This window comes from Punctularia strigosozonata (assembly GCF_000264995.1).
Source record: "Punctularia strigosozonata HHB-11173 SS5 unplaced genomic scaffold PUNSTscaffold_2, whole genome shotgun sequence".
Classification (NCBI taxonomy): Eukaryota; Fungi; Basidiomycota; class Agaricomycetes; order Corticiales; family Punctulariaceae; genus Punctularia; species Punctularia strigosozonata.
In genome coordinates this window covers 2,000,579-2,022,287 of record NW_006767434.1, presented here as the reverse complement: position 1 = coordinate 2,022,287, position 21,709 = coordinate 2,000,579, and the positions used below count along the sequence as shown (strand labels likewise).

Below are 21,709 nucleotides of genomic sequence, written 5' to 3'. Positions count from 1 at the left end.
TTCTCGAGCTCAAGAAGAATCACTAATAGCGCAGCAGACCGAAGGGCGATAGCGATGGACGTAAGAGTCTACGGTAACATACGTGCCTCAGGCTCGCTGTTCGCTCATCCCGATTAGGTAATGCAATCGGGACCGAGGAAAGCCGCCGCCCCCACATGTCGAACACGCCTCTATTCTCCTGTTCACCAGAAATACGATCTTCTACAGTGTTCGTTGATACAAGTCGTTGTTGATGCCATATGATCATCGTCATCATCATCAATGTTGTTGCTGAAATTGTATCCGCCGGACATTGTCTCTCTCTCAGTGGCTCGTGTGCCAGGCCTAGGTAGGCAGGTTGATTACCGGGCACGGTCCCTAAACAGGAACAGCCCTGCACTCCAGTATTTCACGGCTTTTGTGGACTACGAGAGCCGACACACCGCTACGCACTGGGGTATACAAAGGTGTCGACTAGTCGAAGTTCAAGGTCAGTGTACGAGCAGCCTGAGTTCCCTGAGTGCGGGCCAGCGCTTGTATACGATGTTTATGTGCTACTGATACATCGATGCCAGAGCACAAAAAACATGCAGATGCATACATATAGAACTGCCGTGCAACACATTTTCGTACAACCCCCCATATCAAACTGGTGCTCAGGCTATATAATCATCGTCTGCATCATCTCCACGGTGAATACTAGCATCGTTGTCCTCAACACTGCCGCCTTCAGAGTCTGACGCGTTCAGATCATTGCTGTGCGACCATGACGGGACTGCCTGGCGAACGCGCAACTGGTGAGTACTGGTGGATGCCGAGTCTGCAGTTCGGTCCCCTTCCGATGTTGGCTTCTCAGATACAGGTCTATCCCCGGCCTTCTTCGATTTGCCACGAGTGTGAGACGGTGCAATAATTCCCCTCACGCTTGCAGTGGTCTTCAGCCTCTCGACGAATGGTTCGTCATAGCCTATGAATTTCATCTCCAGTTCTCGGATGGTCTGATATTCGTGAGCAGTTAATCTCACGTCGAGCTCAAATGAACACAGACCTCTTCCCCGGATCCGATTGCCTCGATTATGTCGGCATGGGTGACTTCCCCCGGTTGATTTCCTAGATCATCGTGGTGACAAATGCTCCGACTGCAATGTGAACTGACCCACGCTGTTTCTTTCTTTCAGCAATGCGCGCTCGCAAACCAGTGGAATAACTGCCGGGTATTTTCTCGGAGCCAGCAAGACATTTCGCCCATGACTTGCGCACCTATAACACACAAAACGTGCACAGACAGCCAGCGCAATACGCCATTGTACTCACAATTGGTGGTCCCGTCATGAAATCATCCCCGGACACCACGCCATGCCGATAAACATGGTAATCTCCTCGATTCTCCCAAGTTTGCGGGGTAGCCTTCTCGCATCGTACAATCAGTTTCCACTTCTTGTGCTCCGGTATCCAAGAGTTGCTGGTCCATAGATAACCGGAGGCTCCGGGGCGATCGGGGATGGTTGGATTAAAGAGTGTATTGACCATCAGCACCTGTTGACCATCAGCTAGCGAGCTGATGATGGACATGCGATTGCCCCTATATGTTTCATGGAAAGTGATCCGCTGGAACTGAATGCCAACAGTCAGATGTCTGTAATCTAAGTTTGATGGTACCGAATACAAACCTTGAACGTTGGTACGCGGTCCACGTCCATGGTGTACACTGGGGTCTGCCGAGTGAGGTTGAGCGGCGTCGTCACCTCCCAACAAATTTTGAGAACTCACTGGAGGCATATACCGAGCGTCGTCCGACGGCGCGGATTCTTTCCCTTTTGCTATGCTCCGCTTGGTTTTCTTTGGATGTCGGCGGGAACTGGACTCGTCATCGTCATCGTCATCTGAGCTGATATCAGCTGCGCGCTTTGCCTGCTACGCGCCCTAGATGAGTGCATGTCAGAAGATTGCACTGATTCGGTAGCTACTAACCGATACTGGGATTTTTGTCTCGGTCTTGACGAGCGCTGCGGGTTCTTCCGTGTCGCTGGATTCACTTGATGATTCTATAATCTCGCTTGCACTGGAACTCGAAGAACGGCTGCCTGCTCTGCGCCTTGTCCTGGTGTCCGTCGACGCCGCTTTGCCAGCCGTTCGCCCAGAGCGTAATCGGTCTGCTCGCTGATCTGACCCTCTGTTGTTCTCCTCATATAGTTTTTCACGCTGCTTCTCCAGCTGCCGAATTTGGAGCTTCAGATCGCTGTTCTCTGTTTCCAGTTCGTCGATTCGTGTCTGCGCGCCTGCAAGGGTTGGCCGCAAGTCCCCAAGGAGTTTCCGAAATCGATCTCGCTGTTGGCAGAGATCCTTTGCCACATTGTCATGTCCACCAGACATCGTCATAGTTCTCGCAATACCAAGACGTCAGGATATACGAACGAGCAAAGGCGCTATCGACGCTCCGACGCTCAAACGCGTGCCCGATTCACGATCGATGTGGGTAGCCGGAGGAGCCCGGCCCGGGCCAAATGCAGCGCTTCAAACTCGTGCTCAGGAGGTGAGTAGAGATCGCGCTCGTAGTGGCGAGCTACAGTATACACTGCTGGGACTAATCTGAACCATGCGCGGGAATAAGTTACTGTATGCTAGAGCAAGATGCGACAGTGAAAAAAGTGCGTAGAGGTGAACCAATCCTATGAACTATGCAATCTTCCACCGCTGCACGGCGGCTTCGACGAATTTGATCATCTCATCCCGCGCATGTTTCTTCGCGCTGTCGGTGATGCCTTCAAGCGCGTCAAGCGCACCGGGCGACGCTTGGAGTGGATCGAATTCGAGGACCTGGCCGTCCGCTAGAGGCACAGTAACCATCGCCGAAGCGAGCGGACGCAGTTTGCGGTCGGCCTCTGCCCCGTCGCCCGAGTCAGAACTGTACGCTGTTGGTGGACCTGTAGCGGACGATGCCGCAGTCGACTGCGACCACGTCCGCATGTGGCCGATATCCTGCGGATGCGCGCTCGGCTGGCCAAAGAGGCTCGGTTGCGACGAGGTACGGGCGTGCAGACCGTTCGGTGTTCGAGCATCCTTGCGCAACACGAAGCTGCTCGAGCGCTTGAGTGTGTGATTGCTAGATGCTTTGGGCGGCCCTTTGAAGCCACCGCCGTCGCTACCGCCTTCGTCGGCTTCTTCGGGCACAGAAAAGGGAATGCTGGAACCGGCAAACGGATTGGCGAGCGGTGAGCCGTTGAGGCTAAGGAAGCTCTCATTCTTGCGCGGTAGGCGCCAGTTGGCGGGAAGGGAAGGGAGCACAGGATTGAAGGTGGAGGATGGTGGGCGGATCGGGTGCGGGTTGGATATAGACCGTTGCGGAATGCCGTTGGAGGTTGCCGCGAGGCCGTTATGCGGATGGTTCTTGGAGGGAGAAGTTGGTCGAAAGGGATGGGAGGAAGGGCCAGCTAGTGGTCGTTTGGCAGGACTGGGCGATGGGGCAATGGACGGTTGGCGGTACACCTGACGTGCCTATGAGGATCAGTATCAGTGAATGTCCTTCTTGAGTAAGGAAAACGGGGATACGCACGGTGCCTGGCGTCTTTGGAGCCGCTATTCGGGAGCGGGAAGGCGTTGCAGGGGCCTTCTTCCGAGGCGAAGGACCCGTACGCGCTGTTGTGAGGCATAGTTCAGATGTTGATCACCAGAAGAAAAGAATGTACGCACGGAATTTGTTCGCGGTGCTGGACCCTGCTTCCGCCTCTCCCGTAGTCTCTAAGTTGGATATCCACTTTCGCTTCCGTTCCGCGCGGTCTAGTTCGCCCCCTACTGTTGCACCCAGCTTTTCCAAAGCTTCCTTCTGCACACCGCGCAGTGCCGCCTGCAGGTCACCCTGGTACTTGTCGATGAACTCTGCCATCGTAATGGATCGGAGTTGCTTAGGGACGCGGGATACCTGGCCTTCAGCATGGATGCGGTAGTTCTCAAGAGTATCCGCAAGCTGGGATTCGAACGTCCGTACTCGATGTGATACTACAGCCCGACATTGCATTTCAGCGAATAGGAGGCTAAGCGCGACGTAGCACACCTTCGATATCGAGGTTCGCGAGGATATGCTGTTTCTCCTCCGCGGTGTATTTACGCGTCGGGGGTGCATCTTGCATTGTACGGCTACCAAACACGAGTTAAGTCCCGCTATAACAAGATCGCGCGTTTCCGAAGGTCCCAGTTCACGGACGGGTCGTCGCCGTTGAGAGGAGATTCAGCGCGGTCACGTGGGTATAAGACCCGCACTGGAATGCGGCCACAGCCATGGTCGATTAGCAAATTCCTTCCCCCACATTGAACTTGAGAATGTTCCTGGGATTGTTTTGCGGTCCGATGGAATCTGGAATATCATCTGTGGAATTATTATTGTTGAGGTAGGTATTCAGGAACAGAACGAATTTTGGGCGGGAAAAGGAAAACCGTGCCACGAATCACGCGACTTTCTAGGGCTCTCCTCTGCTCTCCTCGACTCTATCCCCTATGGCAGCAGCAAGGGACACGTATCTGGTCATCGGCGGCAGCGGCTTCTTGGGACGGCACATTGTCGAGCAGCTTGTTGCTAGGGGAGATACTGTATCTGTGTTCGACATCGTACAACGGTACGACGACGTACCATGCTACACCGGCGACATTAGCGAGGAGGGGCAGGTTAAGCAGGCAGTTCAGAAGGCGAGTCTCCCCGCTCACGGTTTCTCATGCCTTCGAACGGATGAGCCATGGCCTGGAGTTGTCGATGAGCTAGCGTTGGCGATGGAGTCTTCAATCCCTCGCCTGCCAGAGTTTGAGCTTTCTACTGACTAGATCGTCTACAGAGTGCCGCGACATGCATCATTCACACTGCGTCACCAATGCATGGTCTCGATGATGCTGCCTTGTACTGGAAGGTGAACGTGGAGGGCACAAAATGTGTCATTGAAGCTGCAGTCGCGTGTGGTGTCCGGAAGCTCGTATTCACTTCGTCAGCGGGCGTCGTATTCAATGGCGAAGATCTGATTAACATCGACGAACGCATTCCCTCGCCGGAAAAGGCTATGGACGGTTACAACGAATCCAAGGCGAAGGCTGAGGAGATGGTGCTCGCTGCCAATGGCAAGGATGGCCTTCTGACTGTTGCCCTTCGCCCCTCTGGTATCTTCGGGTATATTTCCGTCCTTCACGCCTTTCGTGCCGTCTTTTAACCTGACATGCAGCCCTGGGGACCGGCAAGTCATGCACGGTCTCTACCAAGTGTACCAGAACCGGCAGACGCACTTCCAGATCGGCGACAACACGAACCTCTTCGACTGGACGTATGTCACTAACGTCGCCCATGCTCATCTCCTCGCTGCCGATAAGCTCGTCGACCCCACCACAACACCTACTCCCTCCAAGGCAGACATCGTCGACTACCCCCTTCCCTCCATGGACATCACCACCGGCGTGCACCGCATCCCGACCTCGCAAGCGCGCCCGCTCGGCCCATGCGTCAATCCGCCACCCAACGCCGATCAGCTTGTCGCTGCCTTCCAGCAGCCGTTTTCGCGTAAGGACGACCCGCGACCCGTGACGCGGAGCCGCTTCGACCCGCTCGCGGACGCCGCGCTCGAACGCGCGACCGTCAACCCGCTGCAGGTCGCCGGCCAGGTGTTCTTCATCACGAACGGCGAGCCGATCTACTTCTGGGACCTGCCGCGCGCGGTATGGCGTCGTCTCGCGGAGAGCGACCCGGAGCGCGCAGGCGTTGCGGACCGCCGGCTCATCAAGCTCTCGAGGGACATCGGACTATTACTCGCAGCTGGGAGCGAATGGTGGGGATGGCTGATCGGCAAGGAACCGGCGTTCACCCGGTTCAGGGTGAAGTTCAGCTGCGCGAACAGGTGGCATAACATCGAGAAGGCGAGACGAGTGCTAGGGTACGAGCCGCAGGTGGGAATTGAGGAGGGCGTCAAGCGGATGGTGGATGTGGGTGTTGTCACTGCTATAGCTTGATGCTTCAGCTGACGCTTGCAATTCTACAGTGGTTTATCTCGGAGCATGTCAAAAAGCAATGATACCCAACGCAAAATGCTTTGCATGCATACGGAATTCTCATCTCATACTCCATCTATTCTGTCGTTACATTACCTTCATAGTAGCTCGCGTCTAATCTTCGAGCAGACGTCTTTCTTCCAAATAACCTGGTCCGGTGCCGAGTGAACGGTGTTGTCGCAGTCGCCAAAAACCAGTATGCATGCGCAACTCCGCGCTCACGTCTCGACGAACTCCACGAGGCTATAGCATAGCATGTTGCAAGAGGGCATATAAACATATCGGTTTCTCAGATATGTCGGTGTGATGCGTCATAGCGTCTGGATGCTAATCGTTCAGCTCCTGGTATTGCGGTTGGGATGTTCTCAGGTCACCCGCGACGTCAAAGAGCGGTGAAGGACGAGGGTGTAAGTATGGATGCCCATGCATGCGTTGGCTCACCCACGCCGACAATGATATGCAGCGAGCGCCAGCAGAGCTAGAGTTGATATCTGCTGCTCGTGATTACAGACGCCGAACGGGGTGAAACCACATCAGCACGGACATCAGGGAGTGATCAGGCTGTTGGACGCGATCCCGGAGGCATTCGTTGTCGGTGATGTATCTTGGCCTCCGTCTTATGCAACGCGGCCTATTGGAGACGATTGTGCATCCATTAATAGGTGTAAGAAGTATGGAGCGCGAGGGGGAAAACAGTAATCTTTCACACCCGCCCAAGGCTCCATGTGGTGCATGCAGTTTAGTAGTACCAGAGGGTGTAAGCTGCGAGCTTGTTGAACGAGAACAAAGGAGCCCTTGCCGGTGGTGTGAGAAGTGAAGGCGAGTATCACAGGAACGACCGCTTGCAAGGATTCTCGTCGCTTGACAGTGATTCCCCAGGGCTACAACGGTCGCCGAGGATATTTGCAGCGAAGTATCGTGTACGTCCTGTTAAAGTGCCTGGGGCGTCCGTATTCAACGTGTAGAAAAGGCGTGGGGCTTGCGCGACGGTGTGGGCACCAAGACACCAAGAATAATTGCCAAACTCCCATCATACGCCATGGTAATGTTAATGCGGGTATAAGGACCGAGCTTATGCCGAGGGGACACCGTGGTCAGATCGTTTTCGAATCCTCACTTGGGATAAAATATAGACGCGCATGTGTATGTCGTATGTATGGTTGTCCGCGAGCAACCAGCAGCGTCCGTGGTCCTCCATAGACACGGCTGACCAGCTGCCTTTACTGATGCAGCGATGACGAAAGCGCCCGTAGCCTAGCATGCTAGCGCTGCACATGCGGAGCATGAGCAGTAGCGAGCCCGAATTATGTACTAGAGGTTACTGGGCGTTCGGCTGCGCATGGAGACATCTTGATCCTCATCGAGATCACTGCGGAAAGCACTTGAAGATAGCAGCATGTCGACCGTCCCGGTTGGATGTGCAAGTAAGACCAAGCCGACAACATGTTCGTGCATCAAGGTCTCTGGAAGACATCGCGATGGCGCCGGCACAAGATATCACCATGCATGTGGCCATATGAGAGCTTTATGCTGCTGCTCGCCCTTTGAGAGGCAACGATCCAAATCGCGGGCGTTTTAGAGTCAAAGAAGGCTTCATGTGTCCAGGGCGATAAGGGGCGATCTCGCGTCGAGAAGCAACGCTGCTGACGCTATACATATGCGTCGGCATCGTGAGCCAGCGTCATTTAATTAAGTATGGGCAACGTAAAACAGGCCGGCGCAGTGGTTTCTCCTGTCGTGTTGAGGTCGAACAGAATTCAGATTGTTAGGGAGCGCTTCACAACCGGTCGTGGGCAAACACACACGTGGCTGGCCGTTACCGAGTCTTTCTTTCCCCGACCTCTCCGTCTTGACGCCCGGGGTATGCAACTTCGAGATGGATGCCGTGAAGTCAGCGCGACGCACGAAGTATCGCCAGCTGCTGCTCCGCTAAAGATCCTATCTCTCATGCTAATGAAGTGAATCGGGGACGCGACTATACTTACGCCTGAATTCGCGCCGCGGACTGCTTCTTGCTCATCACCATGGTGAACAAAGCTTCCGCTCTATTTTGCCAGTATTTCGCCGGCCCAAGCTGACCCTGACGGAGGTAACCATCAGTGATCCGTGGACAACAACAACTCGGAGAAGCGCTCTCGCATAACGCGTCTCGGATGCTCTATCGGACGCTCTTCTGTTCCTGACGACCATGGAAATTCCACCGTTCGGCAGGAATCGCGTCCGCAACAAGCCAGCAACATGGCACAACATGCGACGGCTAGGCGGGCCCGGTAAAGGCCCGTAGGTTCCCGTATAAAACCCTGCACGCCACGGAAGCCTAGGTTCCCCACTCAGCAGCGTTTCCCTTCCCCTTCCCTTCCTTGGTTTCCACTCTTTCCCAGCGTGGTCTGGTTCTTGGTTCAAGCTTCAATTCACTGCCAGTGAGTCCAGACGACACACGTATGCGTCCGACGTCGTTGACCATGCTTGCGCGTCCTTCCAGGCTTGCCGGCACTATCCGTTCATTTTCTACACCTACTTGATACACCAAGTCTTCACCTAAGGAACACAATTCGACATGCTCTCGTACAAAACTGTCGTATTGGCGCTTGCGTCCCTCTCTTGCTCTTCTTTCGCCCTTCCCATCCGGCGTGAGGTTCCCCAAGGTGAGCATCGGTTTCACAGTATCGACACCGAGGTTGATCATCTAACGCTTTCATAATAGAGCACTCTCATGAGCCTATCTTGACTAGCGTTCGGACGAGTCTTAACCTGAACAACCCCGACCAGATCCAAGATCCGGTTTTCGGTCTTCTCGGAAACGCCGCAGCCGCCGCTGGTCAGGGCAAGATCACCAACACCGACTGCTTGCAGCAGGCGACGGCCGATCAGGCCTTTACAAACGCCAAGGCGGCTGGTGACGTCGATGGCATGGTGAGCAGCACAACCCTCGAACTCATACAGAAGCGTCGGTACTGATGCGGTCCCTCTCTTCCCTTCTCTAGGTCAACGCGCTCATTTACCGCGCCCTCGAGCGCAACACCGGTGCGGTTGGCCAGGCGTCCGTCGCATGTACCGCGATCCAGGCCGTGAACCCGGAGATTGCGGCGATCTCGCAACATCAGGATCCGGCCTCGTCCGGCGCGGCGGCGACGAATAAGGCCATAGTACTCGAGCTCGCGAAGCAGATCGCGGCCGTCGGCGGTAACCCGCAAGACGCGCTCAAGTCGGGCACATTCGCGCCCGGCACGATCGGTGACCCGACCGCGAAGGGCAACACTTGCGACGACGCGAATGACCCGAACGGCTGCATCTTCACGCAGAACCTGCTCGTTGATGATGCCACCGCCGACGAGATCAACGCGGCCGTTGCTGGTGTCTCCGCGTCCGCGGCTGCGACCGACAGTGCGGCAGCCACCTCTACCGCTGCCGCTGATGATGGTGCCTCCGCTACTTGCGCCGCTGCGTCCACCGTCACGGTCACCGTCTCCGCTGCCTCTACCGCCTCCGCGGCCACAGACGTTGCGACCTCCGTTGCCGCTGCCGCCAGCTCCACTGCCGCCGCGTCTGCGATCGGAAACTTCGGCTCATGCTCAGTTCCGCAAATCGAGTTCGGTGTCGGCTTCGACAACCGCAAGGAGACGTCATTCCAGCCCGTTGACAAGACCTCGTTCAACCACGGCAGCGCCCAGAACATCGACATCATCACTCAGTTCATCTGCGACACACTCACGAACTCGTGCAAGGCTGACCAGACCGCGAAGGACACCTGTGCCAAGGCGAAGGCTGCCGCGGACACCGTCACTGCCAAGACCGGTGGTCAGGCCGACGCCTTCAACGCTGTCTTCGGTATCACCACCCAGTTTGCAGACGTCGCTAGCGTCGATGACCAGGGCAACGTGATCGCTGGTACCGGCTCCGGCGCGGCTGCCGCTGCTTCGTCCGCCGTCTCTTCCGCCGCTGCTACCACCGCTGCTGCCGCCGACGACGCCACCTCGACCGCTGCCTCATCCGCCATTGGCAACTTCGGATCGTGCTCGGTCCCGCAGATCGAGTTCGGTGTCGGCTTCGACAACCGCAAGGAGACATCGTTCGAGCCCGTCGACAAGACCTCGTTCAACCACGGCAGCGCTCAAAACATCGACATCATCACTCAGTTCATCTGCGATACGCTCACCAACTCGTGCAAGGCCGATCAGACCGCGAAGGACACCTGTGCCAAGGCGAAGGCTGCCGCGGACACCGTCACTGCCAAGACCGGTGGTCAGGCCGACGCCTTCAACGCCGTCTTCGGTATCACCACCCAGTTCGCAGACGTCGCGAGCGTCGATGACCAGGGCAACGTGATTGCGGGCACCGGCTCCGGCGCGGCTGCTGCTGCTTCGTCTGCCGCTACTACCGCCTCCGCCGCCGCTACAACTGCCGCTGCCGCGACCACCGCCGCTGCCGCCGCGTCAACCTCCGCTGCCGCCGCCACCTCAGGCGCGAACCTCCAGACGTTCACCGGCGCGCTCGGCGGCATCACCGCACCCGCGGTGACCGCTGGTGGTCGTGGTTTCGTCGTCGAGAACAACGACGATTTCCTCAACCTCGCCGCCGCCCTCGGCCGGTCATGCGACGTGCAGCACAACCAGTGCGCGAACGCGGCCAACTCGAAGGCGAGCGCGGACCTCACGTCGGTTAGCCAGTGCGACACGCAGAACACGCAGTGCCGGGCTTTGATCACCAACTGAGCATGATGATTTTTTTTTGTACGGGTTGTTCATTCACTTCATCCATTCTTTGCATGTTGTTCATATCTCATCGTCCCATCAATACCCCCAGGGCGTCGGTTGTCGACTTGGATTTGTATCAGTAGAAACCGCCCAAAATTCTGGTAGTCTTGACCTTGCAATGCAACAAGATGTGGAAACCGCTGTTATTGCTGTGGTTCATTCTGAGAACGTTCTCTAAGACCATCTGGTAGGGATCGCCTTGTTGTGTGCTGTAAACAGGCGTGCGCGTTTGGATGTTCTCGATGACTCGATGGAGATGACAGTCGCGCTTCTTCGGCAAGTTGGACCCGTCGTGCGCGACGCTGCCGCGGCCATTTGGATGGGGTCTGTACTTACAGCGCCATCTCATCTCGATAAGGTGCATCATATGATGCCACAACCTCTGCAGAGTGCGGCTCATGACCTGCGCAGTTCTCAACCTTAACGGCCTGCGCTCGAAACAGCGACGGTACAGGCCGGACGGAAAACTCAGCGCGCCTCGGGACGTCTCATGGCACTGTTCCGTGGAACGCCGCTGGACGGAAGAGGAAGTATCGAGATCAGGGGGCGCGAGTAGGCCAGGTGTAGTGGCGGTGCAGGGCGCCCTTATCGGGGCAGTCTGGCCGCGATCTGGTGTCATGGCTGGAGCATGGACCAGGATTGCGCGGCCAACCCTCCGGGTTTCTGCGACTTGCGACCAAATATAAGCCTGGCAGATAGGACGATCGCCAACAAACAACTTCCTCTACACCCTCGACCACCACCTCAACACTACTCATGTCGTCTGCTGGTCTCGCCGACCTCACCGCCGAGGTCGCCAACCTCCGCCAGCAGCTCGAGCTAGCTAAGCACGCCGAGACTCCCAGCGAGGAGATCTTCGTCGGCGCTTACCTCCTGGAGCGTCTCGCGCAACTTGGCGTCACGGTGAGCAACATCTGCCCTGTTTTTCCCGATCGACGCTGATCGACGTGCTGTAGTCGCTCTTCGGTGTACCTGGCGACTTCAACCTCGGTGCGCTTGATTTAGATCAATACAGATCGGTCGTTATCTTATCTTCCGTGCAGGTTTCCTCGACCTCGTCGAGGACCACGAAAAGATTGACTGGATCGGCAACTGGTAGGAAGCACCTTCCCGTCGCACAAGCGGTGTGCTCATGTCCCTGTTTCAGTAACGAGCTGAACGCCGCATACGCGGCCGACGGCTATGCTCGCGTCAAGGAGCACAGTATCGGTGCCCTCCTCACCACATTCGGTGTCGGTGAGCTCAGCGCAGTGAACGGCATCGCCGGAGGTCAGTCGTTCGGTTGTTTCGTCGTCGCATCGAGTCTCTAACGCGCATATACTCTAGCCTTCTCCGAGATGGTGCCCGTTGTGCACATTGTCGGTGTCCCCAGCACTGACCAGCAGAAGAACAAGCCGATGCTTCACCACACTCTCGGCGACGGCCGTTATACGGCCTATCTCGAGGCATACAAACAGTTCACTGTCGCTCATGCGAGTTTGAACAACGCCAAGGCTGCCCCTGCGGAGATCGACCGAGTTCTTGAGGAGTGCATCATCCAGGTCCGTTCTTCTGTCTGTCTGTTGCTCGTACCGGTGTTGACCGTATGCCCATAGGGTCGCCCGACATACATCATGCTCCCCACCGATATTGCTTACGCGAAAACCTCGTCTTCGCGTCTGAAAGTCCCGCTGAAGACCCTCCCGCCCCCTAACGTGGAGGAAGTCGAGGAGTTTGTGCTTGACGAGATCGTCAAGCAAGTCCACGCCGTGGAGGACGAGGTCATCATCCTCGTCGATGCCTGCTCTATCAGGCACCACGTCCGCGAAGAGCTCGCGGAGCTGTTGGAGTCGACCAAGTTCCCCGTGTACTCGGCGCCCATGGGCAAGACCGCCGTGGCTGAGAGCAGCGCCCGTTACGGTGGTGTGAGTCTTCCTTGAGAATCCTCTCTCGCACGTTCATGGAATTAATCATGTTTGTACCGTGCAGATCTACGTTGGCACCATCTCGCGCCCTGAGGTGAAGGAGAAGGTCGAGAATGCCAAGCTCATCCTCTCCATCGGCGGGCTCAAGTCCGACTTCAACACCGGCAACTTCTCCTACCAAATTCCCACCACCCGCACCATCGAGCTCCACTCCGACCATACCAAGATCCAGTTCGCGACTTACCCGGGTCTCGGCATGAAGTCGCTCATCCCGAAACTCACCAAGCGCCTCGCGCGGTTCAAGGAGTCCGCCAAGGAGATCGCCGTGCCCAAGTTCGAGCTGCCCGTGCCGCAAGAGGCTGACGATGTCATCTCCCACGCCTGGTTATGGCCCACCGTCGGCACCTTCTTCAAGCCCAAGGACGTCATCGTCGCCGAGACGGGAACGTCCAGCTTCGGTATCCTCGACGTGCCGCTGCCCGACAACTCCATCTTCGTCAGCCAGATCCTGTGGGGATCTATCGGTTGGACGGTCGGCAGCACGCTCGGTGCCGCCCTCGCTGCCCGCGATCTTGGCCTTGGCAGGACGATCCTGTTTATTGGTGATGGTTCAATGTACGTTTTCATCTCTCTATCAGTCCTCCATGCATTTGCTGAAGGGAGGGTCTTCCATAGGCAACTGACCGTCCAGGAGCTATCGACGATGATCCGCCACAAGCTCAACCCGATCATCTTCCTTCTCAACAACAGCGGCTACACCATCGAGCGATACCTGCACGGCAAGTACCGCAAATACAACGACATCGTCAACTGGAAGTGGACCAAGTTGCTCGACACGCTCGGCGGCGAGGACGGCAAGACGGCCAAGTCGTACACCGTCCACAACAAACAGGAGCTCAACGCGCTCCTCACCAACCCCGAGTTCGCGGCCGCATCACTGCCCCAGCTGGTGGAGGTGATGATGCCGCAGCACGATGCGCCGCGTGCTCTCAAGGTCCAGGCAGAGCTCAGCGGCAAGACGAACAAATACGTCGCCGATGTCGTTGACAAGGTTGCGCCGGCGTCGTAAGGTGTTCATCGATGGATTGTATGAAACAAAAAATCCGGGAATTGGAAAGACAGTTGTAGCAGTATAGATTCGCAGTAGACTCTTGTAGGAGAATCCCAATGTACAACGGTCACGAACTAATGATGACTTCCTTCGCGTGATATATCCATCCGGAGATAACTGTCTGTGACTCGTCAGAAGTGCAATCTTTCGTTCTCAGTGTACTCTATGATCGCGCAATCGGCCGGGCGTCCTTAACGATTGCGATCATATCACGTGTGACCATTATACAAAGATGCCATAGGATCTTGACTGTAGTACATTTTCTTGTCTATATTCAGAACGCGACATCCCCGAAAAACCGCTGTCACGGCACAAGGCGACCGAGAACGCGTTCAAGCCGAGAGCTTCTTGACGAGAAGATCCTTGAGCGTCTGGCCGTCCTCGGCGAACTTCTTGATGCCCTCATGAAGCTTGTCGAACGCCATCTGGTCCTGGAGGAGCTCCCATCGGAAGTCGGGCTCGTTGTCGACGAATGTGACCTTGGGGAGCGGGACGAGGTTCGCGTTTTGCGAGTCGAGCTTCTTGGGCACGGGGTCGGTCGAGTTCTTGAGCTCCTCGAGGAGCGAGGGCGAGATGGTGAGGAAGTCAACACCGGCCAAGGCCTTGATCTCGCCGATCTGTGACGATGATATTAGTGGATGAATCATTGCCTGGTGTCGGAAACACGTACGTTACGGAAAGAGGCACCCATGACGATTGTCTTGTAACCATGCTGCTTGTAGTAGTTGAAGATCTTCTGCACGGATTGCACACCCGGATCGTTCTCGCCCTCGTAGTTGGGGCCTGGCTTGTTCTTCTTGTACCAGTCAAGGATCTGTCGGACAGGTCAGCACATGCTCTCCTCCCCGAACGAGTTGATCCACTTACACGGCCGACGAAGGGCGAGATGAGGGTCACACCGGCCTCTGCGCACGCTACAGCCTGTGCGAAGCCGAAGAGCAGCGTGAGATTGCAATGGATGCCGTCGTCGCGTTCAAGCTCCCGAGCTGCCTGGATACCCTCCCAGGTAGACGCGATCTGAAAACAAAGCCCGATCAGTTATCTCGCGGAAACAGAAAACAAACGTGCACAAAATGTGAGGCACGGAGGATGCAACCAACCTTGATGAGGATGCGCTCCTTCTTGATGCCGAGGGACTCGTAGAGAGCGATGAGCTCCTTGGCCTTCTTCTTGGTGCCCTCCTTGTCGAAGGACAAGCGGGCGTCGACCTCGGTCGAGACACGACCGGGGATGATGTTGAGGATCTCCTTGCCGAACTCGACAAGCTGTATGGAAACGATTGAGTTGATTCGACTAAGCGCTACCGCGCGGGTACTTACAAGGCGGTCGATCGCGAAGTTGGCCTGCTCCTCATGGGAGCCGCCCTTCTCCTTCGCCGCCTTGACCGCATTGTCGATCAGTCGGGCGTAGCCGGGCTTGTTCGCTGCGGCCAAGATCAACGAGGGGTTGGTGGTGGCATCCTATTCCGATGGTCAAGGGGTCTGCGCGACACACACGGAGCACGCAGATCATACCTGGGGCTTGTAAACGTCAATGCCTGGAGCAAATGCGAACGGTCAATCCATCTGCGATGCGATCAGTAGGATGGAAGCTCACTCTCGAAGTCACCGGAGTCTGAGACGACGACGGTGCCAGTTGCTTTGAGGGCGTCAAGTGAGGTGGTCATGATGGATGTTCGATACTTAGAAAGTGAGGAAGTTAAGGACGGCCGTGGCTTTATAAGGTGTGACGATGGGGTCGCACCAGAGAGCCATCTCGGGTCAATAGTGATGAATCGTTATCGGCCCGGTCAGCACGTCACGTGGTGACATCATACCAGCGAATGAGATTCGCATGTTGCTCTCGGGCACGCTCGTATTCGCGCGGGATGCCGGCAACGGTAGCTCCGTTCGGACAGTATGCCCAAGGACATGGTCCGGGATTGCACGCGCCCGGCTCAGCGGAGAGAGCGTATGTCGCGAGCGAGAGAAATATTACCGGGAGCCTTGACTTACAAGGAAACAAACCTCTGAAGGTGTGTAAGGAGGCGCTGATTGGCGGATGAGTAGCGTTGGTAGGCGCAACCGTCGAGCAGAAACACAACGTCCGCGTACACGTTGCTACAAAGCTGTGACGGGTACGAATATAATTGGCCGGACGGGGATAAATGCATCCCAAGGTACGCAGGAACGTGCGCCATTGGATGGATCGATGGCCAATTATGTCTTCGACCAATCCAGCTCTGCGTCGACAAGAAGTGGCAGTATACCGATATCGGAAATTGAGGGTCCAAGTCTATCCAAAGCTAAGTATGTTATCCCATGCCTTCATCCGGCGCCCTGTCCATTCGGGAATTTGCATGCCGCCTCTGTTTTACTGAGAGGAAGTCGGATAACAGCGGGAGTTCGCCACGGAAGCTGAATACCCATGTTCTTTACGACTGAAACTTTATGCTCCACACTTTCAGCACGAGGGCCTCAAGGGGTAATGAAGCAGAATGACTGAGGTGCGCAAAGAAAGGTGGTCTGCGCGGGCTTCTATTGTCATGCTGTAACCCCATGGAGAGAACATACAACATACTGCAAGCCCTCGATTATCAGCAGCGCATAGAACTTGTGAATGATATAAGGCTTGCCTGCCTAGACCTCTATGCATCTACAGAGCACCGAACTTCGGCCTCTTCGCATTCTACTGTTTTTGCTGCAGGGCCCGCGCGAGTTTTTCCAATTGGACAGTCACCGCGGTGTTGGCAGTGTTCGAAGCGGCGCCGCGAGCTTGGAAGTCGGAAACGAAAGCTTCGATGTTGTGCTGCGCCTCATAAACCGACACAGGCTTCGCCGAGATGGGCTTTATGCGAGGAGGAGGAGTGAGCGGGACGTCCATCGTAATGGCTGCTGACTCCGAGAAGGTGGCCGCACCCTGCCGCACCGGTCCGCTTTGTCACAGCCACAGGGAGCTTCTCCCCAAAAGGATCACGTGTGCGCGACCCCTGCACATCCCTCGCGCTCGTACGATCCTCTAATTTCAGTCGTTTCGTCATATAGAAAACATCCGATTCGCTGGTTTCTGTGATACACACCGTCCTTTCCTTCTCACCACCATCTACACGACGCCGCCATGGGTGCCCTCGACATGCTCACGATGCTCGTCCTACACCCGGTCGAATTCCGGACGCTCATACAGTACAAGCTGTACCACGAAAAGAAACGAGACATCACGGCGCAACAGGAGCATCCCACCTCAGGCTGGGACCGCAAGTCTATGCGGCGATGCTGGGAATTCTTGGACATGACGAGCAGAAGTTTTTCCGCCGTCATCAAGGAGCTCGACGGTGATTTGGCGAGGACGGTGAGCTAGCATCATAATAAACGGAGAAACGGCTGGAAGAACGCTGTCTGATATGGATTATCATAGATTGCACTTTTCTACCTTGTTTTGCGAGGTTTGGACACGATTGAAGATGACATGACGATACCCGACGAGAAGAAGCAGCCTTTACTGCGCACTTTCCACGAGAAGACTGTAACCCCAGGATGGACTTTTGACGGCAATGGCCCCGACGAAAAGGACCGGCAACTGCTTGTGGAATACGATGTTGTGACAGAAGAAATGGGCTTGTTGGATCCCAAGTAAGCGCCTTCTGTACGCAGCCCGCGATCTACTCACTTACTAGTTCCTCAGCTATCGCGAAGTTATCGTCGATATCTGCCACAAAATGGAAGACGGCATGGCGGATTTTGCGCATAAAGCAGCAACGACTGGCCGCATCTACCTCGACACCATCGAGGATTACGATCTCTACTGCCACTATGTCGCTGGCCTCGTGGGCGAGGGTCTCTCGCGCTTGTTCTCTGCTTCCGGCAAGGAGGCCAATTGGTTACAATACCAGCTCGAGATCTCGAACAGCATGGGCCTCCTCCTGCAGAAGACCAACATCATCCGTGACTTCCGCGAGGACATCGAGGAGAAGCGCTACTTCTGGCCAAAGGAAATCTGGGGGCGCGAGGATTACGGTGGCTTCACCGAGATGGCGCAACTGGCACAGCCGGAGAACGAGCGTAATGCCCTCTGGGCGGTCAGCGGCATGGTCGTTGACGCGTTGCGGCATGCTACGGACGCGCTGGATTATCTTCGTGTGTTGAAGAACCAGAGTGTCTTCAACTTCTGCGCAATTCCGGCGACGATGGCCATGGCCACACTCGAACTTGTATTCATGAACCCGGAGATGCTGCAACGAAATGTCAAGATACGGAAAGCAGCAGCAGCTAAGGCAAGTCTCGGCAATTCATCCTTATTCGACTTGTGCTTACCCCTGTACAGCTCATCATGGCGTCGACGAACCCGCGAGATGTCGCTTACCTTTTCCGAGACTCTGCACGGAAAATTCACGCGAAGGCTTCGCCGGCAGACCCCAACTTCCTCCGGATATCCGTCGCATGCGGCAAGGTGATTGTTTCCATTTATCCGCACATCCCTCGACCGATGTTAACCTGCTTGACGATGCAGATCGAGCAGTGGTGTGAACGGCAATTCCCGTCCTTCGTCCGAATGCAGCAATCCGGCACCTCGGGCGACGTTTACCAGATGCTCGATCCCTTCGACGCGCGGACACGCATCGTTGAGCTCGACAAGAAGCGGGAGCAGCAGCTCGCGATCGAGAAGCGTGCGCTCGCCGCGGGTCTCGACCCGCAACAGATTCGCCAACCACAGCAAACGTCGACGATGGAGATTGCCGGCCTGGTCGCTGCCATGGTTGGCTTCATTCTCATCATCAGCTTGGGCGTCATCTGGGCTGTGCTCAAGTATTTCCCGGACAACTGAGGAGGGGCTGGATATCACATTGTATATATACGTTGTACAAAAGGACGCATCGGGGCAGTATGATAGTAATTATAGGGGTAATACATATTATCGGGAAGATACTTCTGTTGGATTTCCACGTTAAGGACGAGCGTAGTCCACATTCGCGTTCACGGCAAGTGCTGCATGGCCAAGGAGCGTAACGGAGCCCGAGGATAGATGCAATTTACTTACGAGGCCTAACTGCGAGGCCCAGAACGCGCCGTCCATCGCGAGAAGGTGGGAAAGAAGAAATCTGGGGCGGGCTGCGGTCCTGCAGTTCGCGCGCGCTCAAGGCGCACTGAGAGGTCACCGTAGGGTGTGGGTGAAGCCAACTGGCTTGGGCGTAAGCCGGGTGCGAGCGCGACGGCTCGCCATCCGGTCGACTCCTCTCAATGCGTCCGCTAGTTCCTTAGCGTAATCTAGTCCAAAGTGTCCGGAGGTACCTAATGACATGGATTCTCCAGAACAAGGGTGAGGTGGGACGAAAAGAAAGGCGAGAGGCTGATCCTCCTCGCCGCCCTCGGATGCGAAGGCGAAGAGCCAGCGAAGCGATCTCCGCCGCCCCAGAACTGGCACCGCCGCACGTGACCTCCGCTCCGGTGCGCCCACACCTTTCGGTTCGTCAGCCGCGCTCATAATCACAACCGCCGATTTCCAGCGACACAGAAGAGCATCCATTCCACATATGACCAAGGTCCCGCAGGATGCTTGGGATTATATCATCCATTTTGTCCAGGACGATACCGCTCTGGGGGCCTGGCCTGCCTGCCGGTCAGGGCCGGTCGCGCTCAGCTTTTTTTCTGCGCCTCTCCGGACGGATTACTGTGCCAAACCTCGCGAGACGTACCGTTTTTACAGTATCCTGAAGGAGGGTCCTCACTTGCGCCCTTATGCCAGACCAGCTGTATGCCTCTAGGCACCCTGCCTAGAAGGTCGCGAATCTATCATATATACTCCAGTAGGTACAGTACAAGCAATATAAATTGTACAAGCGAGAGCGATGCAAAGTAATCTAGGGTGTAGGAGGCTGAAATGGCTGTTGACGCATCCTGCGTATGTTTTCTAGACTCTCATTCGGCCGGAAAGTCATCGGGTTCCAGCCCAAGTCGCTGTGATCATCCGCGGTAGACATTCGAACCTCTAGATGATCCTGTGAGCGGTTCTCTAGCTCTACATCCCCAATCACGCCTGTGGGATCGTCCATGGAATGTGTTCCTTGTTTGTGAGGATACGCATGCCCCGCGGCGTCTTCCAGTGCATCCCTGAATTCACTCAGCCCGGGCGGTGTCTTGAAGGTGGTCAGTCGCCCAACGGTACTAAAAGGCTTGTAAAAAGCCTCGCGCATGTTTAGGGTGAGCCTGGATCCCATGATGCAGGTCATGGCGCCACTGAAGCCCTCTACATAAGCGAGTTAGATTGACAGGATCCATCCCACACAATTCGTCTCCGAGTACGTACCAGGGATCTCAATCCATATAGCCTAGAGTGATAGTGGATTCAGTTGTAACCTTCGAGCTATTGTGGCGGCACTTACTGGAAACCTGGCCCACATGATGGCTATCGCGAGATAGGTAAGCGTTACACTAGCGGTCCATTAGTGAGCGATTCAATGCCATCTGCGCAAGAGCTAGCGCTTACACAAGAAAGTAGAGCAATGAATCCCTGATGAGGATATTCAGTAATACTTCTCCGATCCAAGGGTCATTTCCCCGAGGCATGGACAACATGTGTCTCAGGTAGTCGAAGCTCATACGAAGAGGGAACAACATGAGAAGGAACTAGACGGTTGGTAGTCAGAGGCAATCGTGAAACGCGGGAGAAGCCAGAGCTAACCTCGAATATGATAATCGGAACCCAGAACGTCCAGAAGAGTTCAGGCACATTTATGGGGGTACATATGTGAAGGCCGGGTACCGGTTCAGTGGAGACTGATGATAGTTACCAATTAGCGAGCACTCATGGCCTTCTCCCGTGAAGCGTGCGAACTTACCTTGATGTGCTTGATATTTCAGCTTGAGTATCAGTATGGCGCCAACCTCCAGCACGAATCCGGCAGCGATGAGCGAGAATATTCTCCGCGAATTATTGTACAGCGCGAAGACGCGCATGATAAGGATCGCTGCGATGGATTTTCAGGTCTGCCCTGGCGAACGCCCCAGAAAACTCGTGAAGTGCTCACCCTGCATACACCTAGGAAGCGTATAAGCTGCGGACTCCGGCGAGCAGGGTCAACGAACGCACCATACAACAGATGCGCTCAGCCATGCTTGCATCTTTAAGAGGGTGAAGCCTGTGAACCTGTCTCAGTGTATGTACATCGCGGCTTAGCGTGGACGTACATCTAGGATACAGACACAGGCAAGGCAACGTTGATGAACACTCTTGATGCATGAATATCACGTACGTCTGGTGATCCACATCATTGCTGTCAATGCGTGTGTAGATATATAACGCAGAAAGTGTCGATGACTCACGTCATGTGGTAGCCTTCGCGAGTCCATGAATACTGGATAAAAACGCACTGAGTACGGGTTCCAGAGTCAGATACAGCTTTGACGTACGGATTGCTTCAGCTCTATGGGATATCAGTTGAGAGCGCAACTTAAGAGACGAACGACATGACTGACATCAATATGAAGGCGCCCATATAGCGATTCTTCGAAGTATCGGTCAACTGCTCCGGGAGGCTCCCTTTGCCCATTCACTCACATAGATAAACAACGTCTTGGATACGGTCCATCGCTTTCTCTGCAAAGCAGGTCAGCACTGGAGCAGAAAAAACCCGCGATCCCACGTACCCATATGAAGTCCACCTGCGATCGGGTTACAATGTGAGCACTTTAAATATGGCAAGGCACAGATACGCCACCTCCCGGTCCAGTGTTATAGCTTCCATTCCGGCATTAGGCACGTACCCGAACACGGAGGACATATGAGCGCTTACAATGGTCGAATAGAGCGAGAACAGTTGCAGACACTGATTGTCCTGACACGTCAGGAATAATTCACATTTTTAATAGGAGCCAATCGTACGCTGGCAAAGCCGTATGACCCAGACATCTTTGGCGAGGGTGACTTCCGACATAAACACACTTCAGGTCATATAAGGAGGTCTGGGGGGG

At 55.5% G+C, this 21,709-nt stretch overlaps 10 protein-coding genes across 10 annotated transcripts; 5 read left to right on the top strand and 5 right to left on the bottom strand.

Moving 5' to 3' along the window:
- Nucleotides 1–635: 635 nt before the first annotated feature.
- Nucleotides 636–2,436, bottom strand: PUNSTDRAFT_141380 (uncharacterized protein; the record flags this gene model as incomplete). The annotated part of the gene is made up of 7 exons (XM_007380279.1): nt 1,951–2,436; nt 1,750–1,890; nt 1,650–1,694; nt 1,294–1,593; nt 1,140–1,239; nt 1,028–1,089; nt 636–977 (listed from the first exon to the last, which is right to left on the bottom strand). Exons 1-7 carry the CDS (start codon nt 2,356–2,358, stop codon nt 636–638), a joined length of 1,398 nt encoding a protein of 465 aa, XP_007380341.1. The 5' UTR covers nt 2,359–2,436.
- Nucleotides 2,437–2,513: 77 nt separating this feature from the next.
- Nucleotides 2,514–4,179, bottom strand: PUNSTDRAFT_50013 (uncharacterized protein). The gene is made up of 4 exons (XM_007380278.1): nt 4,031–4,179; nt 3,670–3,975; nt 3,533–3,615; nt 2,514–3,474 (listed from the first exon to the last, which is right to left on the bottom strand). The coding sequence occupies exons 1-4, from the start codon at nt 4,104–4,106 to the stop codon at nt 2,656–2,658; spliced, it is 1,284 nt and encodes a 427-aa protein (XP_007380340.1). The 5' UTR covers nt 4,107–4,179; the 3' UTR covers nt 2,514–2,655.
- A 270-nt stretch (nt 4,180–4,449) lies between these two features.
- PUNSTDRAFT_82149 (C-3 sterol dehydrogenase) lies at nt 4,450–6,185 on the top strand. The gene is made up of 4 exons (XM_007380277.1): nt 4,450–4,659; nt 4,803–5,128; nt 5,181–5,931; nt 5,988–6,185. The coding sequence occupies exons 1-4, from the start codon at nt 4,471–4,473 to the stop codon at nt 6,018–6,020; spliced, it is 1,299 nt and encodes a 432-aa protein (XP_007380339.1). The 5' UTR covers nt 4,450–4,470; the 3' UTR covers nt 6,021–6,185.
- A 2,369-nt stretch (nt 6,186–8,554) lies between these two features.
- On the top strand, nt 8,555–9,353 carry PUNSTDRAFT_60050 (uncharacterized protein; the record flags this gene model as incomplete). The annotated part of the gene is made up of 3 exons (XM_007380276.1): nt 8,555–8,642; nt 8,702–8,910; nt 8,982–9,353. Coding segments are annotated over 3 exons (669 nt in total), but the record flags the coding sequence as incomplete, so codon positions are not given.
- A 159-nt stretch (nt 9,354–9,512) lies between these two features.
- On the top strand, nt 9,513–10,325 carry PUNSTDRAFT_37915 (uncharacterized protein; the record flags this gene model as incomplete). Its single annotated transcript, XM_007380275.1, has 1 exon — nt 9,513–10,325. A coding segment is annotated over one exon (813 nt), but the record flags the coding sequence as incomplete, so codon positions are not given.
- A 1,182-nt stretch (nt 10,326–11,507) lies between these two features.
- PUNSTDRAFT_97634 (pyruvate decarboxylase) lies at nt 11,508–13,724 on the top strand (the record flags this gene model as incomplete). The annotated part of the gene is made up of 8 exons (XM_007380274.1): nt 11,508–11,654; nt 11,708–11,741; nt 11,795–11,846; nt 11,899–12,020; nt 12,078–12,292; nt 12,347–12,655; nt 12,720–13,270; nt 13,331–13,724. The coding sequence occupies 8 exons, from the start codon at nt 11,508–11,510 to the stop codon at nt 13,722–13,724; spliced, it is 1,824 nt and encodes a 607-aa protein (XP_007380336.1).
- Nucleotides 13,725–13,956: 232 nt separating this feature from the next.
- On the bottom strand, nt 13,957–15,506 carry PUNSTDRAFT_124465 (transaldolase). The gene is made up of 7 exons (XM_007380273.1): nt 15,363–15,506; nt 15,281–15,303; nt 15,086–15,226; nt 14,867–15,031; nt 14,634–14,783; nt 14,437–14,580; nt 13,957–14,383 (listed from the first exon to the last, which is right to left on the bottom strand). Exons 1-7 carry the CDS (start codon nt 15,430–15,432, stop codon nt 14,099–14,101), a joined length of 978 nt encoding a protein of 325 aa, XP_007380335.1. The 5' UTR covers nt 15,433–15,506; the 3' UTR covers nt 13,957–14,098.
- A 927-nt stretch (nt 15,507–16,433) lies between these two features.
- Nucleotides 16,434–16,628, bottom strand: PUNSTDRAFT_61166 (uncharacterized protein; the record flags this gene model as incomplete). Its single annotated transcript, XM_007380272.1, has 1 exon — nt 16,434–16,628. The coding sequence occupies one exon, from the start codon at nt 16,626–16,628 to the stop codon at nt 16,434–16,436; it is 195 nt and encodes a 64-aa protein (XP_007380334.1).
- A 192-nt stretch (nt 16,629–16,820) lies between these two features.
- On the top strand, nt 16,821–18,665 carry PUNSTDRAFT_141374 (farnesyl-diphosphate farnesyltransferase). The gene is made up of 5 exons (XM_007380271.1): nt 16,821–17,093; nt 17,160–17,374; nt 17,427–18,015; nt 18,066–18,191; nt 18,252–18,665. Exons 1-5 carry the CDS (start codon nt 16,863–16,865, stop codon nt 18,564–18,566), a joined length of 1,476 nt encoding a protein of 491 aa, XP_007380333.1. The 5' UTR covers nt 16,821–16,862; the 3' UTR covers nt 18,567–18,665.
- A 934-nt stretch (nt 18,666–19,599) lies between these two features.
- On the bottom strand, nt 19,600–21,650 carry PUNSTDRAFT_141373 (uncharacterized protein; the record flags this gene model as incomplete). Its single annotated transcript, XM_007380270.1, has 16 exons — nt 19,600–19,985; nt 20,046–20,067; nt 20,122–20,170; nt 20,226–20,365; nt 20,421–20,515; nt 20,578–20,706; nt 20,767–20,777; nt 20,829–20,877; nt 20,927–20,993; nt 21,062–21,093; nt 21,149–21,162; nt 21,215–21,243; nt 21,297–21,335; nt 21,386–21,400; nt 21,457–21,564; nt 21,621–21,650. 16 exons carry the CDS (start codon nt 21,645–21,647, stop codon nt 19,600–19,602), a joined length of 1,212 nt encoding a protein of 403 aa, XP_007380332.1.
- Between the last annotated feature and the right edge of the window lie 59 nt (nt 21,651–21,709).

Excerpts from the sequence above, each read along its gene's own strand:
- PUNSTDRAFT_124465 (XM_007380273.1), bottom strand. The coding sequence starts at position 15,432 with ATGACCACCTCACTTGACGCCCTCAAAGCAACTGGCACCGTCGTCGTC. Across the intron at positions 15,227-15,280 it reads TTGACGTTTACAAGCCCCAG|GATGCCACCACCAACCCCTC; the intron begins GTATGATCTGCG and ends CCATCGGAATAG. Across the intron at positions 14,581-14,633 it reads TCTCGCCCTTCGTCGGCCGT|ATCCTTGACTGGTACAAGAA; the intron begins GTAAGTGGATCA and ends CCTGTCCGACAG.
- PUNSTDRAFT_82149 (XM_007380277.1), top strand. The coding sequence starts at position 4,471 with ATGGCAGCAGCAAGGGACACGTATCTGGTCATCGGCGGCAGCGGCTTC. Across the intron at positions 4,660-4,802 it reads TTAAGCAGGCAGTTCAGAAG|AGTGCCGCGACATGCATCAT; the intron begins GCGAGTCTCCCC and ends GATCGTCTACAG. Across the intron at positions 5,129-5,180 it reads CGCCCCTCTGGTATCTTCGG|CCCTGGGGACCGGCAAGTCA; the intron begins GTATATTTCCGT and ends CCTGACATGCAG.
- PUNSTDRAFT_141374 (XM_007380271.1), top strand. The coding sequence starts at position 16,863 with ATGGGTGCCCTCGACATGCTCACGATGCTCGTCCTACACCCGGTCGAA. Across the intron at positions 17,094-17,159 it reads ACGGTGATTTGGCGAGGACG|ATTGCACTTTTCTACCTTGT; the intron begins GTGAGCTAGCAT and ends GGATTATCATAG. Across the intron at positions 18,192-18,251 it reads TATCCGTCGCATGCGGCAAG|ATCGAGCAGTGGTGTGAACG; the intron begins GTGATTGTTTCC and ends TTGACGATGCAG.
- PUNSTDRAFT_50013 (XM_007380278.1), bottom strand. The coding sequence starts at position 4,106 with ATGCAAGATGCACCCCCGACGCGTAAATACACCGCGGAGGAGAAACAG. Across the intron at positions 3,616-3,669 it reads CAGCACCGCGAACAAATTCC|CGCGTACGGGTCCTTCGCCT; the intron begins GTGCGTACATTC and ends GCCTCACAACAG. Across the intron at positions 3,475-3,532 it reads CTCCAAAGACGCCAGGCACC|GCACGTCAGGTGTACCGCCA; the intron begins GTGCGTATCCCC and ends TGATCCTCATAG.